Source organism: Oncorhynchus nerka, linkage group LG12, assembly GCF_034236695.1.
Source record: "Oncorhynchus nerka isolate Pitt River linkage group LG12, Oner_Uvic_2.0, whole genome shotgun sequence".
In the NCBI taxonomy this organism is placed as follows: domain Eukaryota; kingdom Metazoa; phylum Chordata; class Actinopteri; order Salmoniformes; family Salmonidae; genus Oncorhynchus; species Oncorhynchus nerka.
The window spans coordinates 53718387-53733478 of NC_088407.1; the positions used below are offsets into that span (position 1 = coordinate 53718387).

The 15092-nt window shown below is 43.0% G+C and overlaps 1 protein-coding gene and 3 long non-coding RNA genes across 5 annotated transcripts in view; 2 read left to right on the forward strand and 2 right to left on the reverse strand.

Annotated features, from left to right (window-relative positions):
• The window catches only part of LOC115138362 (rab3 GTPase-activating protein non-catalytic subunit-like), a 28911-nt gene extending 26197 nt beyond the window's left edge, over positions 1-2714 (forward strand). For both annotated transcript variants that reach the window (XM_065025648.1, XM_029675152.2), the window contains one exon: positions 99-2714. In XM_065025648.1, the coding sequence (XP_064881720.1) occupies positions 99-251 (153 nt within the window). In that variant the 3' untranslated portion in view covers positions 252-2714. The remainder of the gene's footprint in view (positions 1-98) is intronic.
• Positions 1442-6715, reverse strand: LOC135574346 (uncharacterized). Its single transcript, XR_010465377.1, has 3 exons — positions 4160-6715; positions 3661-3799; positions 1442-3356 (listed from the first exon to the last, which is right to left on the reverse strand). It is a non-coding gene; the product is annotated as an uncharacterized LOC135574346 (long non-coding RNA).
• A 2424-nt stretch (positions 6716-9139) lies between these two features.
• Positions 9140-12350, reverse strand: LOC115138364 (uncharacterized). Its single transcript, XR_010465378.1, has 3 exons — positions 12109-12350; positions 11098-11260; positions 9140-10714 (listed from the first exon to the last, which is right to left on the reverse strand). It is a non-coding gene; the product is annotated as an uncharacterized LOC115138364 (long non-coding RNA).
• Positions 12351-12917: 567 nt separating this feature from the next.
• On the forward strand, positions 12918-14506 carry LOC115138363 (uncharacterized). The gene is made up of 2 exons (XR_003864925.2): positions 12918-13037; positions 13654-14506. It is a non-coding gene; the product is annotated as an uncharacterized LOC115138363 (long non-coding RNA).
• The last annotated feature ends 586 nt before the right edge of the window (positions 14507-15092 follow it).

Consider the following 15092-nt stretch of genomic DNA (forward strand, 5'->3'; position numbering starts at 1 on the left):
CTTAGCCTAATTCAACCCCCTAGTGTTGCCTGGTTTACTGATGGTGTTTGTATTTATCTCTGCGTGTGTGTGTGTTTATCTGTGTGTGTTATCCCCAGGATCCCAGTGAGCTGGGGTGCCTGTCGGTGCCCCTGAGCCAGACCAGCAGGCTGGTGAGCCGCCTCATAGAGATCCTACCTGAGAACCACGGCCAGTACAGCCTGGCACTACACCTACTGGAGGCTGTGGATGTCCTGCAGGGAGAGGACTGAGTGAGAGGGGGGAGGAGAGCAAGAGGCTCAGGAAGAGAGATGGCCTGTGTGCAATTCCGTTCCTGCTGTCATTGCTAGCATCCAGGATAAGAGTGAGAGAGTAAACTGTTGAAGTAGGAAATATATAGGATTATACAACTATCATGTACAGGAAGGAGATGTCAGGGAAATGGCCACCCTGTTTGAGAGGAGGCTCATGTGTTCAGTTGAAAAAATGTAATTGTAAATGAAGGATGGAGGGATAATTGTTTTGTTTGAAGTCTGCATTTCTGAAGGGGATATGCTATATGAGCATGGTGTTATATATCCATTTGTTTTTGTCACTTCCTACTTATTTTTTAAAACTTTGTCTGTCAGCTATACCTAGCAGCCCCTGTACTGCCCATTCTAACAGACTTAACAATCCAATCCAATCAAAGGGGGTTGCAGGGTGTGTTTGTGTGCCATATCATTGTTTAGTAAGCATCCCTTTCTCTTCACCTGTCCCTCAGATGAGTAACGATGATGTATGATCTGGTTATTTATACACGCTGCAGTACTGTACTAGCTGTGCCTGTACCCTCTGTACTGTTCTACACCCTGGCTGAGGAACCCACTGGGGGCAGACAGAACAGACTAAATGCTCAGCATGGTCTAGCTTTGGTCTCTTTCTCTCTGGGTCTGGGGTAAGAGCAGTCAACGCTGGTCATGGTGGTACTTTCCATTCCATATTCTCTCCGGACCATTCAGGTAGACTGACTGTTTATAACGTTTTGTACAGTAGCTCACTGACCTCATGCAGAGGGTGATTGGAATCACTGACTATTTGATTACTGTAAGGTAGCGCAATTCCCAACATACCATATCTGGCTTCCATGTGTATTATGTTGGTCAATATTCAAACTAAAGTAAATCATTCTTTATTTAATGAGTTTGGTATAGGAGTATTATACAGACGTTTGCATTTACAAGTAAAAATATGGAAGAACAATTACCCAAAACCATAATCATCATAGTTTGTTAAAAACGTCTTAGGGCTGAAATCCCGTTAACGGGATCGATATGACAACAGCCAGTGAAAGTGCAGGGCGCCAAATTCAAAACATCAAAAATCTCATAATTAAAAGTCCTCAAACATACATGTATATCTTATACCGTTTTCAAGGTAGTCTTGTTGTTAATCCCACCACAGTGTCCGATTTCAAATAGGCTTTACGGCGAAAGCACCACAAACGATTACAAAAAGTCACAAAGAGATAAAATTAATCACTAACCTTTGATGATATTCATCAGATGACAATCATAGGACTTCATGTTACACAATACATTTATGGTTTGTTTGATAAAGTTCATATTTATCAAAATATGAGTTTACATTGGCGCGTTACATTCACTAGTTCCAAAAACATCCAGTGATTTTGCATAGCCACATCATTCAACAGAAATACTCATCATAAATGTAGTTGATAATACAAGTTATACACATGGAATTATAGATATACCTCTCCTTAATGCAACCGCTGTGTCCGATTTCAAAAAAACTTTACGGAATAAGCAAACCATGCAATAATCTGAGACTGCACTCATTACAAATAGTCACAATAGCCGCCATGTTGGCGTCAACATAAACAAGAAATGACATGATAAATATTCCCTTACCTTTGATGATCTTCATCAGAAAGCACTCCAGGAATCCCAGGTCCACAATAAATATTTGTTTTGTTCGATAATGCCCGTTATTTACGTCCCAATACCTCCGTTTAATATACATATCCAAACGCTCATTCTGGTCAGAGTTACGACCAGACAAAAACTTCAAAAAGTTATTACAGGTCGAAGAAACATTTCAAACTTAGTACAGAATCAATAATTAGGATGTTTTTAACATATAGCTTTAAAGTTCCAACCGGAGTATTCCTTTGTATCTTGATGAGCAATGGAACGCAAGTGGATACCATGAGGAATGAGCGTGATCAGAAAATGGCTGACTGCCAGTCACCTGATAGATTCTGCTCTCATTCAGTCCCACAACACAGAAGTCTCATTCAAATTTCTATAGATGGTTGACATCTAGTGGAACCCCTAGAAAGTGCAACATCATTAATATCTCAAGGGGATTTCATTGGGAACTGTGGTGAATACATACCAAGCTCAGATTTCTCACTTCCTGTTTTGATTTCTCCTCAGGATTTTGCCTGCCATATGAGTTCTGTAATACTCACAGACATCATTCAAACAGTTTTAGAAACGTTTGTGTTTTCTATCCAATACTAATAATAATATGCATATATTAGCAACTGAGACTGAGGACCAGGCCGTTTACTTTGGGCAACTTATTCATCCAAGCTACTCAATACTGCCCTCCAGCCATAAGAAGTTTTAATGAACTCAAACATCTCTTCTTTACTTGTCACATTATAAGATGAGTTACATTATGACTTCCATTTCAACATTAAACTTGAATAAAAACCAAAGCACTCAGAATTGTACCATCCCCTATATATCCTCTCAACGCACACACAAACTTGAATCTGACTTCATGTCTGCCCTTTGACTTGATTCTCTCAGTAGGTATCTTACTGTACTGTGTGCCTCATAGGAGTGATTCAGAAGTAAATACGTTTCCCTTTCCAGGGAACATCACTGACATGTGCCCTTTTTTGGGAGAGGTGTCTTATCAACCCAAAAGGACTGCATAGCCCTTACACCAGATGATAATTCTCTCCTTTCTTAAATAAATAACACAAAATGAGTGCTGAACCAGCCATCCTCACTCTGCATGCAGCAACAACATGCCAGAGTCAATGTCACTTATAGTATTGTGGGTAATGTAGTTTTGGCACTGCTAGACAGTGGCTGTCGCTCTGTTACCCCTCTCAGTACTGTTGCTAAGCAGGGTGTGTTTCAATGTTGACCCCTGGTTGTCCTGGCTAAATTCAAGCAGATTGACCGGATCAGAGGGTCATTTGCAGGTTGACGGGTGAGGGTGTCACTGCGGCCTGTTGAGGATGGTCTGTCAGGGGCAGTCCAGGGAGACTGAGGTGTAACGGTGGAACCTCGGGCACCGGACCATAGAGGTGGGCACTGCCGCTACTTGGTAAGCACTGTCCTCACAGATAACCCCATCTGATTGGACAGAGGGAAGGAAGGTTACTAGGGGCTATGATTAGGAAGCTTACCAAGGTCGTATTCATTAGTGCACACCGTAGTAAAACATTTTGCAGCAGAAACACTCCTTATTTCAAAAGATCAGGTAGCAACTCTCTGTTTCGGTCCATTTTCTTCTGTTTAGTGTCTCTAGTGGTGAATATGACCCGGGTTACTATATGACCTCTAAAATACTTGGGTCTTTTGAACTCATGTTTTGTTATGGAGACAGCTGCCACAGTACTGTCAATTTGTTAGTGTTAGCGGCTTGTCTGGGACTCACCCTACAGGTAGGTTGATGAGAAAGTTGACCTTGCTGATAAGGGCATGTCTCTGGGCAGGGCGCTGTTCAGGGTGGTCCATGATAACACCATCAGCTCCGTTAGCTGGGCGTAATAGGAAGTAGGCTCGTCCTGGAGAGACTGGAAGACAGAGAGAAAGAGAGAGAGTAGATAGGTACAGTTAGTGGCAGGACTGTCACTTCAATACAACTACAGCTCAGCCGTTTGTGGTATAGTGATTATGAGGACATCAGAGTGCATTCTGCCCCCTTTCCTGAATGAGTTTGAACAGTAGGCCAGGCTCAATCTCTATGGTCAGCTCATACTCGGCTGCGCTGCGTCCTGGAATAGAGGACAGGAAGGAATCCCTGATAGCACATGCTTCCGCCACACAGGACTGCTTTTAATCCAGCCACTCCTGAACAGGGTCTCCCCCTCTGGAGATACAGAGATTTACTTTGAGTCACTAAGACACACTCACACGTACACACAGGGCCGTACCGTCATGTCCTGGGGTGTGTAGGTTGACCTCAACCAGGTGAGACACGATGGGAGCGATGGAACGTGTCACTGCGCCCAGAATCGCCTCTAAAACCATCTGACAGGAACTCCGACCCAACGAGTCCTCAGGTTCACAGTACAGCCTGGGAGGGGGAAGAGTAGTTGTATCAGACTATTCATTAATGACAGTGTATTAGTAGTAGTGTTCTATTAACAGTGTAAACGAGTCGGGGCCGGTCCTTGCCGTTCTGCCACCCTAGGTAAGACCAAACAAAATGACTCCCCCGCCAAACTAGAATAGTCCCAGTAAGCAAAATGACATTGAAAAACTGTTTAAAAATACATTTTCCAGATGTTGAAATCAGTCTAATTTATGGTTTGAATGAAAGATGAAAAGACATAATTTATAGATGTCTATGTTTGGGCAAAATCAAGGCTGGTCCAGACCTGACAAAATCTGAAACCAAATAGACCATTGGTTCAGATTTGGATGTGGAAATCAACGCTGGTCCAGACAGCACCAAAAAAAGATGTCCAAAAGGCATCTGCCCGTGCCCACTGAGGTGTAGCCTATAGTGTTGCCTGAAATATAATTTTATGAATGCCCATCTGTGGTAAGCCTGCCATTTGTAAAACAAACAAAAAAGACGTTGGCTCGTGCTTACTGGGGTGTAGCCTACCATGTCGGCACCCAATGGAATTTTACGAATGCCCATCCATGTGGTAGGTCCACCATTTGTTAAACAGGCCGTTGCATTGGATTTAGTCCTGATTCCTGTGACTAATCAATTTGGCTATTTAAGCTCTGAATATCAGCTACCCAACTTTATCAGGAGTTATAGTGAGTCTAGTCTGTTTACACAGCAGGAAATGCAGAAGTATTTTTCACTATGATCGGCTTGTCAAAAATTGACGGATACAAACTTGAAACCACTGATTATGACAATGGGGTGAAACTCCTGGACAACAGTTGTGATGATGGTCCATTCCATATTGTCCATTTAACTTTGACCTGTCCTGTTTTTAGGATGTTTGTTAACATGACAGCGCATTCTTTATTTGATTGATTTAGGTTAGGCTATTTGATTGGAGAAACCTGCATGATTTAAAAAGTGTCTCTCATTACATTATCATCCATTTTATCTCCAGCCTGTAGGCTACAGAAAAGGAAACACACTCTTTCTGCTACATGATTCATGTGAGATGATTTATTTGACGGAACGTTGGTGGAGCGCCGGAGCGATGCGTCTCTCCAACAGCACCCTGGGACAAAGTGAGCACTGCTTATCACAGGGCGGCATCATCTCTCACCTAAAAACCCTCATGCCACTGGTTGAGAGAAATTGTCATTGTTTTGGGGCAACATTATGTGAGGTTTTGTGTTGTTGTTGGAGGTGCGTCTTGGTCAGTTTAGCTCAGTTAATTCCGCCCTCGTCAATCTGCCGCCATGGGCCGCCGCCTATTGCAGGGAGACAAACTTCCACACTGACAGACATATTTTCAGATGAATTGACAGACACACACAGAAGACACCATGAGATACTCACCTTATCGATGTTGTCTCTGGCTGAGTTGAGCACGGTCGAGCCGATCTGGACCTCAGAGAAGACGTTGGACTTTGCCACCCACCAGAGCAAAACATCCACCTCATAGGCAGGAGACACACTGGGGGATCTCATCTGCTAAATTGTAATTATTTTGACACTATTGGCTTATTTATTGCCTTACCTCCCTAACCTTACAACATTTGCATACACTGTACATATATGTGTTATTGACTGTACGTTTGTTTATCCCATGTGTAACTCTGTGTTGTTGTTTGTTTCGCACTGCTTTGCTTTATCTTGGCCAGGTCGCAGTTGTAAATGAGAACTTGTTCTCAACTGGCCTACCTGGTTATATAATGGTGAAAAGAAAATAATAATAATATCCACTGCCTCTCACCGTGGATGGCTGAATCTGGGTCTACTAAGTTGCCTAAAACCTTCTCTCCTTTCTCACTGACCACAAAGTCATGTACCACTAGAGCCCTGAGAGAGAGAAATTACTAATATATACAAATTTCGTCATGGAAAGAGCAGTTCCTCATGTTTTGTACAATCATCCTCACCATCAACAATAAATACTTATGTACGGTGTCACAGTTTGTGTTCCACAGGGAGACTAAGCTAGTTGTTGATGTAAGAGGACTAAGCTGCTACATACTATGTAGAGATAGAGTTTAAGTAATTGCTATTCACAATGATCAATGTGGCAAATAGAGAGAGCATTACCAGGCAGTTTGTAAGTCTTCAGTAACTGCGTAGTGCAGTAAGGAGACTTAGCATTACTGGCTGTGTGAGTAGAGGTAGGCACTTACCAAATTGGGATTTAGCTAGCCCTAGCTAAGATGACGCAACCTTCAGAAACAACCTTGAAATTAAAGTAATCGCTAGTGTAAGAATACTTGGCAGCAGTAGTACGTAGCTTTTCCAGGGTAGCTAACACCTTCAAAAACAGCAGCCAAGGAGGTTCCACTGTCAAACCAGATGTCCAACACATTGTCTCCACCCTCAAAGTCTGTTACCTACTCCTGCTTTACTCTGACAAACACACAACATGTTAACCTTCACACACGGCGCTAAAATCATTGCTGAATGATACAACCGTATTCACTGACGTGTGAGTGAATGTAGCAGTTACAGTGCCTTCAGAAAGTATTCACAACCCTTGACTTTTTCCACATTTGTTGTGTTATACAGCCTGAACTTAAAATGGCTTAAATTAAGATTGTGTCACTGATCTACATACAATACCCTATAACATCCAAGTGGAATTATGTTTTTACAAATGAATTAAAAATGAAATGCCTCGAGTCAATAAGTATTCAACCCTTGTGTTATGGCCTAAATAAGTTTGGGAGTAAAAATGTGCTTAACAGGTCACATAATAAGTTGCATGGACTCACTGTGTGCAATAATAGTGTTTAACATGATTAAATCTACCCCAACTCTGTACCCCACACATACAGATAATTGTAAGGTCCCTAAGTCAAGCAGTGAATTTCAAACACAGATTCAACCACAAAGACCAGGGAAGTGTTCCTATGTTTTGCAAAGGGTAGATGGGTATAAAAAAAGCAGACAATGAATACCCTTATAGCATGGTGCAGTTATTAATTTGACACTTTGGATGGTGTATCAATAGACCCAGTCACTACAAAGACACAGGCGCCCTTCTTAAATCAGTTGCCAGAGAGCAATGAAACAGCTCAGGGATTAAACTATGAGGCCAGTGGCGATTTAAAAGGTCATGAACAGTCAAAATCCTGTTTTTCATGAAATTGGGTGATATTTGGATGAAACCATATCAAAATATTAAAAATGACTGGCTAATACAATGATAAAGTTACTGGTTCACTCTCTCATTTCAAACATTTGGATTTAGGAGGTAGGATTTTTAAGGGGACAGGGTGACATCACCCTAACTCTCATTTTAATACACCAATGGTAACATGATATTCTCTTACCTAATCTAAATAAGTACCCCCTTGTAACCAACAGTGGAAAAGGTGTGTTTGGATGGGCATGGTTTTTATAGCTAGATATCTACTGGTGCCAAAATGTCACTTTACATTTACATTTAAGTCATTTAGCAGACGCTCTTATCCAGAGCGACTTACAAATTGGTGCGTTCACCTTAAGACATCCAGTGGAACAGCCACTTTACAATAGTGCATCTAAATCTTTTAAGGGGGGGGTGAGAAGGATTACTTTATCCTATCCTAGGTATTCCTGAAAGAGGTGGGGTTTCAGGTGTCTCCGGAAGGTGGTGATTGACTCCGCTGTCCTGGCGTCGTGAGGGAGTTTGTTCCACCATTGGGGGGCCAGAGCAGCGAACAGTTTTGACTGGGCTGCGCGGGAACTGTACTTCCTCAGTGGTAGGGAGGCGAGCAGGCCAGAGGTGGATGAACGCAGTGCCCTTGTTTGGGTGTAGGGCCTGATCAGAGCCTGGAGGTACTGAGGTGCCGTTCCCCTCACAGCTCCGTAGGCAAGCACCATGGTCTTGTAGCGGATGCGAGCTTCAACTGGAAGCCAGTGGAGAGAGCGGAGGAGCGGGGTGACGTGAGAGAACTTGGGAAGGTTGAACACCAGACGGGCTGCGGCGTTCTGGATGAGTTGTAGGGGTTTAATGGCACAGGCAGGGAGCCCAGCCAACAGCGAGTTGCAGTAATCCAGACGGGAGATGACAAGTGCCTGGATTAGGACCTGCGCCGCTTCCTGTGTGAGGCAGGGTCGTACTCTGCGGATGTTGTAGAGCATGAACCTACAAGAACGGGCCACCGCCTTGATGTTAGTTGAGAACGACAGGGTGTTGTCCAGGATCACATCAATAAAACTTTAATAAAACTTTAGGATGTTAGCAAATATAATTACGTTTACACTATTCATCTATGGCAAATATACTTTTGTCTGTGTCTGGTGTTAGCTAGTTATTGGCTAGCTAGGTCTTCAGTCGGCATGGAACAAAAGGGGGGAGGGTCATTCAAAACTCTGACACAGTTGTCATGGCAACACATCCGTCAGTGCTATCAAGAGACATGCCAAATGGGAGATGTATATTTTAAGAAATGCAATCAATTTTGTTTGAGTTTCTTTGTGCAACAACAAAAAAAGCCATCAATTTTGTTTGAGTTGCTTTGTTCATTACCACATTTGCTTGAGATGATATTACTGCAACACTGCTCACTGCATCCACGTTTCTTAACATAGGCGTTTCAAAGATCTGTCAGTCAAGGCGAGCTCATGAATATAAGGTCCCCTCCCACTCAGCCTGTCTTTTCAAACTTCCTGGTAGTTAGCCATGAGATAAAAAGAGTACTTTTTCAAAAATGTTGAGCATTTACATCCCCCCCAAAATATTATGGGTGATATTTTAGTCATTTAAAAAGGCTATTTTACAAGGTTTGGGACCTTTAAAGACAGTTACAGAGTTTAATGGATGTGATAGGAGGTAACGGAGGATGGCTCAACAACATTGTAGTTACTCCACAATGCTAAAATAAATGACCGAGTGAAAAGAAGGAACATACATCCTGTTTGCAATAAGGCACAAAAGTAATACTGTAAATAATATGGCAAAGAAAATCACTTTTTATCCTGAACAGAATGCATTTATGTTTGGGGCAAATTCAACACAACACATCACTGGGTATTTTCATATTTTCAAGAATGGTGGTGGGTATGCTTGTAATCAGCAAGGACGAGGCAGTTTTTTAGGACAAAGTAAACAGAATAGAGCTAAGTACAGGCAAAATCCTGGAAGGAATTCTTGTTCGATCTGCTTTCCAACAGACACTAGGAGACAAATGAACCTTTCAGCAGGAAAAAAAATCTAAAATACAAGGCCAAATATACACTGGAGTTACTTACCAAGACCACATTGAATGTTCCTGAGTGGCCTAGTTACAGTTTTGACTGAAATCGGCTTGAAAATCTATTGCAAGACTTGAAAATGTCCGTCTAGCAATGGTCAATAACTTGACAGAGCTTGACACATTTTTTCAAGAGCAATGGGCAAATATTGTACAATCCAGGTCTGCAAAGCTCTTAGACTTAACCAGAAAGACTCTCAGCTGTAATCACTGCCAAAGGTGATTCTAACATGTATTGACTCACTGGGTTGAACACTTATATAATCAAGATATATTAGTGGGTTTTTTTCCATTCATACATTTTTTTTAGAACTTTTCTTCCACTTTGACAGAGTACTTTGGGTAGATCATTGACAGAAAAATTACAATTCAATACATTTTAATCCCACTTTTTAACACAACAAAATGTGGAAAAGGTCAAGGGGTGTGAATACCTTCCGAAGGCACTGTATATATACTGTTCCCTGCTCTGCACTGCACTGCAGTGATTCACCTTCTTGAGCTCCTCAGGGGGCAGTAGGGATTCCAGGGGCAGCTCCCACCAGCAGTCACTTCCCTTCTCTGAGAACAACTGGGCCACATGGGGAGAGTGCAGGGGTCAGAGTGGGGTTGTGGTTTGTGTGTGTGCATGTATGTAATTACTTGTTCATGAGAGGCTCTCCTGTCTCTATGTGGTAGAAAACAGGTATGGGCATACCCCAGCTTCTCTGGTGAGAGATACACCAGGACGGTCTCCTGTCCAGCTGGGCAAACAGACGGCCCCTCGCTGACTCTGGCATTACACGCATCTTTGCCAGCCCGTCCTACACACACAGTCAGAAAGAGTTTCTTGATCCTAGAGAAAGACACATTCTCAGTTTCTAAGAGTCCAACTAACTGTGTGGGACTTGTTCTAAGTTACGTGAGTTAGAGTCAATGCCTGTTTGAAATAATATTTCTTAAATTTATCCCAGTGAGAACTGAGAATCATTCGCTGTTTATAAGAGTTATTCCCAGTGTGCGACTCCTGCCTTGGCATTGTCTTCGAGGCTGGCGGTGTTGATGAACCACTATTTGCTGGGTCTGATGACTACAGGCTGGATAGCTGTGGACACACTCCTCCTCCTTCACTAGAGCACCGACCGCCTTCAGCATGGAAATCACTGACACACACACACACACAGAGAAAACAAACAAAAGCGTGTACAGAGTGGCAGAAGCTGAACTAGAACTCTTTGTCGCTCACACACATAGTTTCTTCCTACCCGTGTCGTTTCCCTCCCCCATCACAGACAGATTGTGTAGCTCAGGCCCAGCTAGCTCATTGAACCTACCTTCCTCATCCGCCATACACTCCTGGAACAGGAGAAACACACAGCCGTACATATATCATTGGAAGTTCATAAAGACTTACAACCTACTGTATTAGCCTGGACGCCAGACTGTTTCAGGAGGAGGCTCATCAGAAATGAACTGGCATCCAAGCTGGTGAACTCACTCAGCTCTGTCAATCTAGCTGCTATATCAGTCAACTAAAAGAACGTACCACTGTTAGTTCAAGACCACACTGTAGTTCTCCATCTCATGGGCAGGAGCTGTGTGGACCAATCCTGTTCCTTTTCCCATGGTCAAAGGATTAGCTGGAAGCAATGGAACCTCCTTCCCGGAAATGGTGGGATGCTGGCAGACTCCGCCCTCAAGTTCTGCACCTAGAGGTGGGGATGGGAAGAAAAAGCTTTAGAATGACAATAAGTGGTTGTATAGTTTACCTGTGAAGGTGCCACTACTCTCCAGCTCTGTGCCCAGCAGTTGCCAGGCTCTAAACGCACTCTGTGGCCAAGTCAGTTAATTTGATGCCCTACCCCATACCAAATTCTAACCTGGACAACACTGAGCCAATTGTGCGCTGCCCTATGGGACTCCCAATCACAGCCGGTTGTGATACAGCCTGGAATTGAACCAGGGTCTGTGGTGACAACTCTAGCACTGAGATGCAGTGCCTTAGACCTTTCTCAGCCGCTTATTTACAACAGATAGGAGATATACCTTATCATGTTAGTGATTCTAGTGAATGTGCAGTCTGGAGGTAGTCTGTTGACAATGGCAGATAGCCTGGTTGGCTGGGATGGTCCATGGTTGGGTGGTCCACACCAACACAGAAATGTTGCCCAACTCCCCCTCAGCTTCTACCATCTTAGGGGGCAGGTTGACCAGGGCGAAGCTGGTGTAGATTGCCTTGCTCACATGCTGGGGGTTATACTCTAGTTCTGCCTCTGAAAGAGCCGTCCTGGAGAGATAGAAGGTAGAGGAAGAAATAGAGGTATGGAGGGGGAGAATGGAAGGAGGGGTGAGAGGGGGGCTAAGAATGAGGAGGGACAGAGAAAGCCACCAAAGGTGTGTAGCAAAGACTTGTGACATCCAGAAGGCACCCAGTGCTGCCTACGGGGAGGAAGGAGACCAGAACACTGGTGTATAGTCCCGGTCGATCAGCCCCTGGAAATGAAAACACAAGAACAAACAGTCCGATCCTGAGATGAACGGCGGCTGCAGACTTAACGGTGCATTCGGTGGAGCTGACATTTTGACATCAGCTGGAGTTGAAAGAGAGTGCGGGGTGTGGAGTAGGGCGCTTCTCCGGGCACTCGGTCACCATCTCACTACGGTCAGGCTCACTGCTAAGATGCGGCACCGCAGCATGGAGAGGCAAGCACTTTGTAATATTCAGATCTAGCTACCAAAATTTTAAAAAAGAGACCGTTTGGTTGGTTTTGTTGTTGTGAAATGGTCATCCAGAAGAGAATTCTACGGACACTATGAAGGGACAAATTAATTGAATTGCGTTGTGGTAATTTGTTTATTTTTAGCGCAAGAGGTGGCCATAAGAACTGTTTATGTGTAAAACATTTATTTGCCATTTAAGGCAGAATGTCTTTCATAATAGCCAACATTTTGAACACCATAGGCTATAACCTATAATAGTATTGTAGAAAATTCCCCCATCATGTTCAGGGACAACAACCGTGATACATCTTAGAAGGAAGGGAGACCCTAGCCTAATATGTCAAGATCTTCAAATTATAAACCTGTGAATTAATAGGGATATTCATTGACCGTTACAGGCATATAGGCCTAAAAAAAGCCCATTATTAATAAAACAAAGGCAAGTATTTGTATTGCTGAAAGTCACACCCTTACATTTTGTCAAAGAAGAGGTCTTAGTGGTGTGGTTTATGATGAGGTTTCGGATAAAGTGTAGGTTTCCATTGAAGGATAAGACAGGTGGTTTGGGGGGTGCGCCTTTTTGACCTGACGTCACACGGCGGGGGTATAAAATCCCCTAGATTTGTCCTCCAGTCATTCATTGTGAAAAAGCCATCGACAGGACAGTTATACTAAGCGGCTGAGAAAGAAACCGACAACAAAATGGCTAAAATGGTGACGGCTTACATTGGATTGCTTCTCCTTGCCTTGCCTTGTTCATCACAGGTAGGCTAAGATCTTATAAATTGACTTACTCTTTACCATGTTTCTTTCTAATCTGTTTTAATTAGGGTGTCCATTGTGTATAATAAATGCATTTCAACAGGTGCAACATTGGCTTTTGAAACCATAAATGGATCATACTGAATCTAAATTTAGCGTTTATTGGCAATTGGTGGGTTTTCTCATTGAGAACCTAATGATGGCGTGGATACTTATAATAAGACTCATCTGAGGAGAACGCCAAAATGTATTCGAAATCTAACGTGCCTTAGGAGGCGCAATTTTGAATCCAGGAATGATAATTGACCTATGTGGGAAATGTGTTCATAGCATAAGGTCGACTTAATTTAATGACATTTTATTTGAAGTGCATTTTGTTTGGGAAACATATTTGCCGTGGGGTTAATTTCTTAGGCACAGGATTACCTACACTTTATGTAGGCTAGATCTTAACTTTACGCATGCTTTTTTTTCAGCTTGAAATTAGTCTGACGAAAGTATGACGTACTGGGAATTGTGACGATTTGTCAAATGTTTCATATTTAATTATTTTTATATAGTTTCACATGTGAACTTTGTGGCCAATGCTCAGTCAGTGACGCTCCCATGCTTGTTTTAGGTCCACGCGCAAAACACTACCACAAAGTCCCCTGCCATGACTGCTATGACCGAAACTGGCGGCGCGAGTTCCAACATGACCAAGATGCCCGATGTTGTCGCTACCAAGAACATCACCATTCCCAAAGGAGCCAGTGTGTCCTTGCTGTCCAGCTCGGTCACGCTCTTTTCCATCGCGTTGGCGGGCGCTCTCCTACACGGCCGCTTCTAGAAGGCTCCTGTGCACTGAACAGACACTGCAATGACTAACATTAGCGGCCTAGATGGGGAAATTGTTTTAGGAAGAGCACACTTTTATAACTTCAAGGCAGTCGTGTTCACCTAACCATAGATTGAGTGCAATTAGGCTGTTGCAGTGCTGCAGAACACCTTTCTAATTCACTGATGGGATTTCTTATTTGGGCTCACACCTCCCTGGCCACTTCAACCAGTAGGCCTATACAACTTGTGCACTGGCCATGGGGCCTATGGTGTGGACCCCTCCATGGCAGTAGGCCATGACGAGGATGTGTGAAACTGGACTCTTTGACTCGTTTGGTCCCACTGGTCTTGTGTAGATGGCAGGGTTGTGTTTTTAAATATATGAAGTGTAAATTTGCGCAGTGTTTGGGTCGTCTACTAATATAAGGAAGTTGGGGTGCATTGTGGAACATAATGTATCCAGTAGTCTGTTCTTTTGCATGCATAGCTGAAGTGTTTCTAAACTGGCAACTGCAATGGACACTAAAGCTTGTGATTATTTGAAGTATCATTTTAGTATAAATTGTCATGTGTTAACTAATTATTTGAAATGTACTTGTGACAAAATGTATTTATTCTTGTAGCCTACAATAAAATGACATGGGCCTAACTGATTTGTGTCTCTGTAGTCTAAAGCTTGACGTGCCAACTAATTGGCTCTGTTCCATTTGTCTCCAGACCTGGCTAGGCTATCGTGGCCTAGTAGGAACGGCGCATACTGAACACCTCGTTTGATACTTTATGCAACGATCTCTTGGTTTCACCAATTTGAATGAAGTGTGACGTTGAGCCACATTTTTCAATGTCAGTGTTTGACACCCTGAGTTCACTCCTGTGCAGTATTCAGTCACCTTTTGAAGTTAAGGTTTTGGCTGTGGTTGCAACACGTTTAGGTATTAATTTTGAATGTTAAACGGATAAGGTTTGGTGGGGTTAAAACAAACGGGTACCGCGAGGCTTGAACACAACCTTCAGATTGGAATTATTTTAGCTAGCGACTATTAGCATTGCTAGTTAGACAATTTCCTAGTAATTAACATTGCCATCTCTAGAAAAATTCACATGTTTCTTGAGCTATTTTTATAATTGAGGGATGACCATTGTTTCTGTTAGTGCACAGTTGGGTGCCAGTCTGATCCCCCTATTTCTGAACGGATGCCGGGACCTACCAGATTGCCTGCTGCAGTTATTCGAAATGTC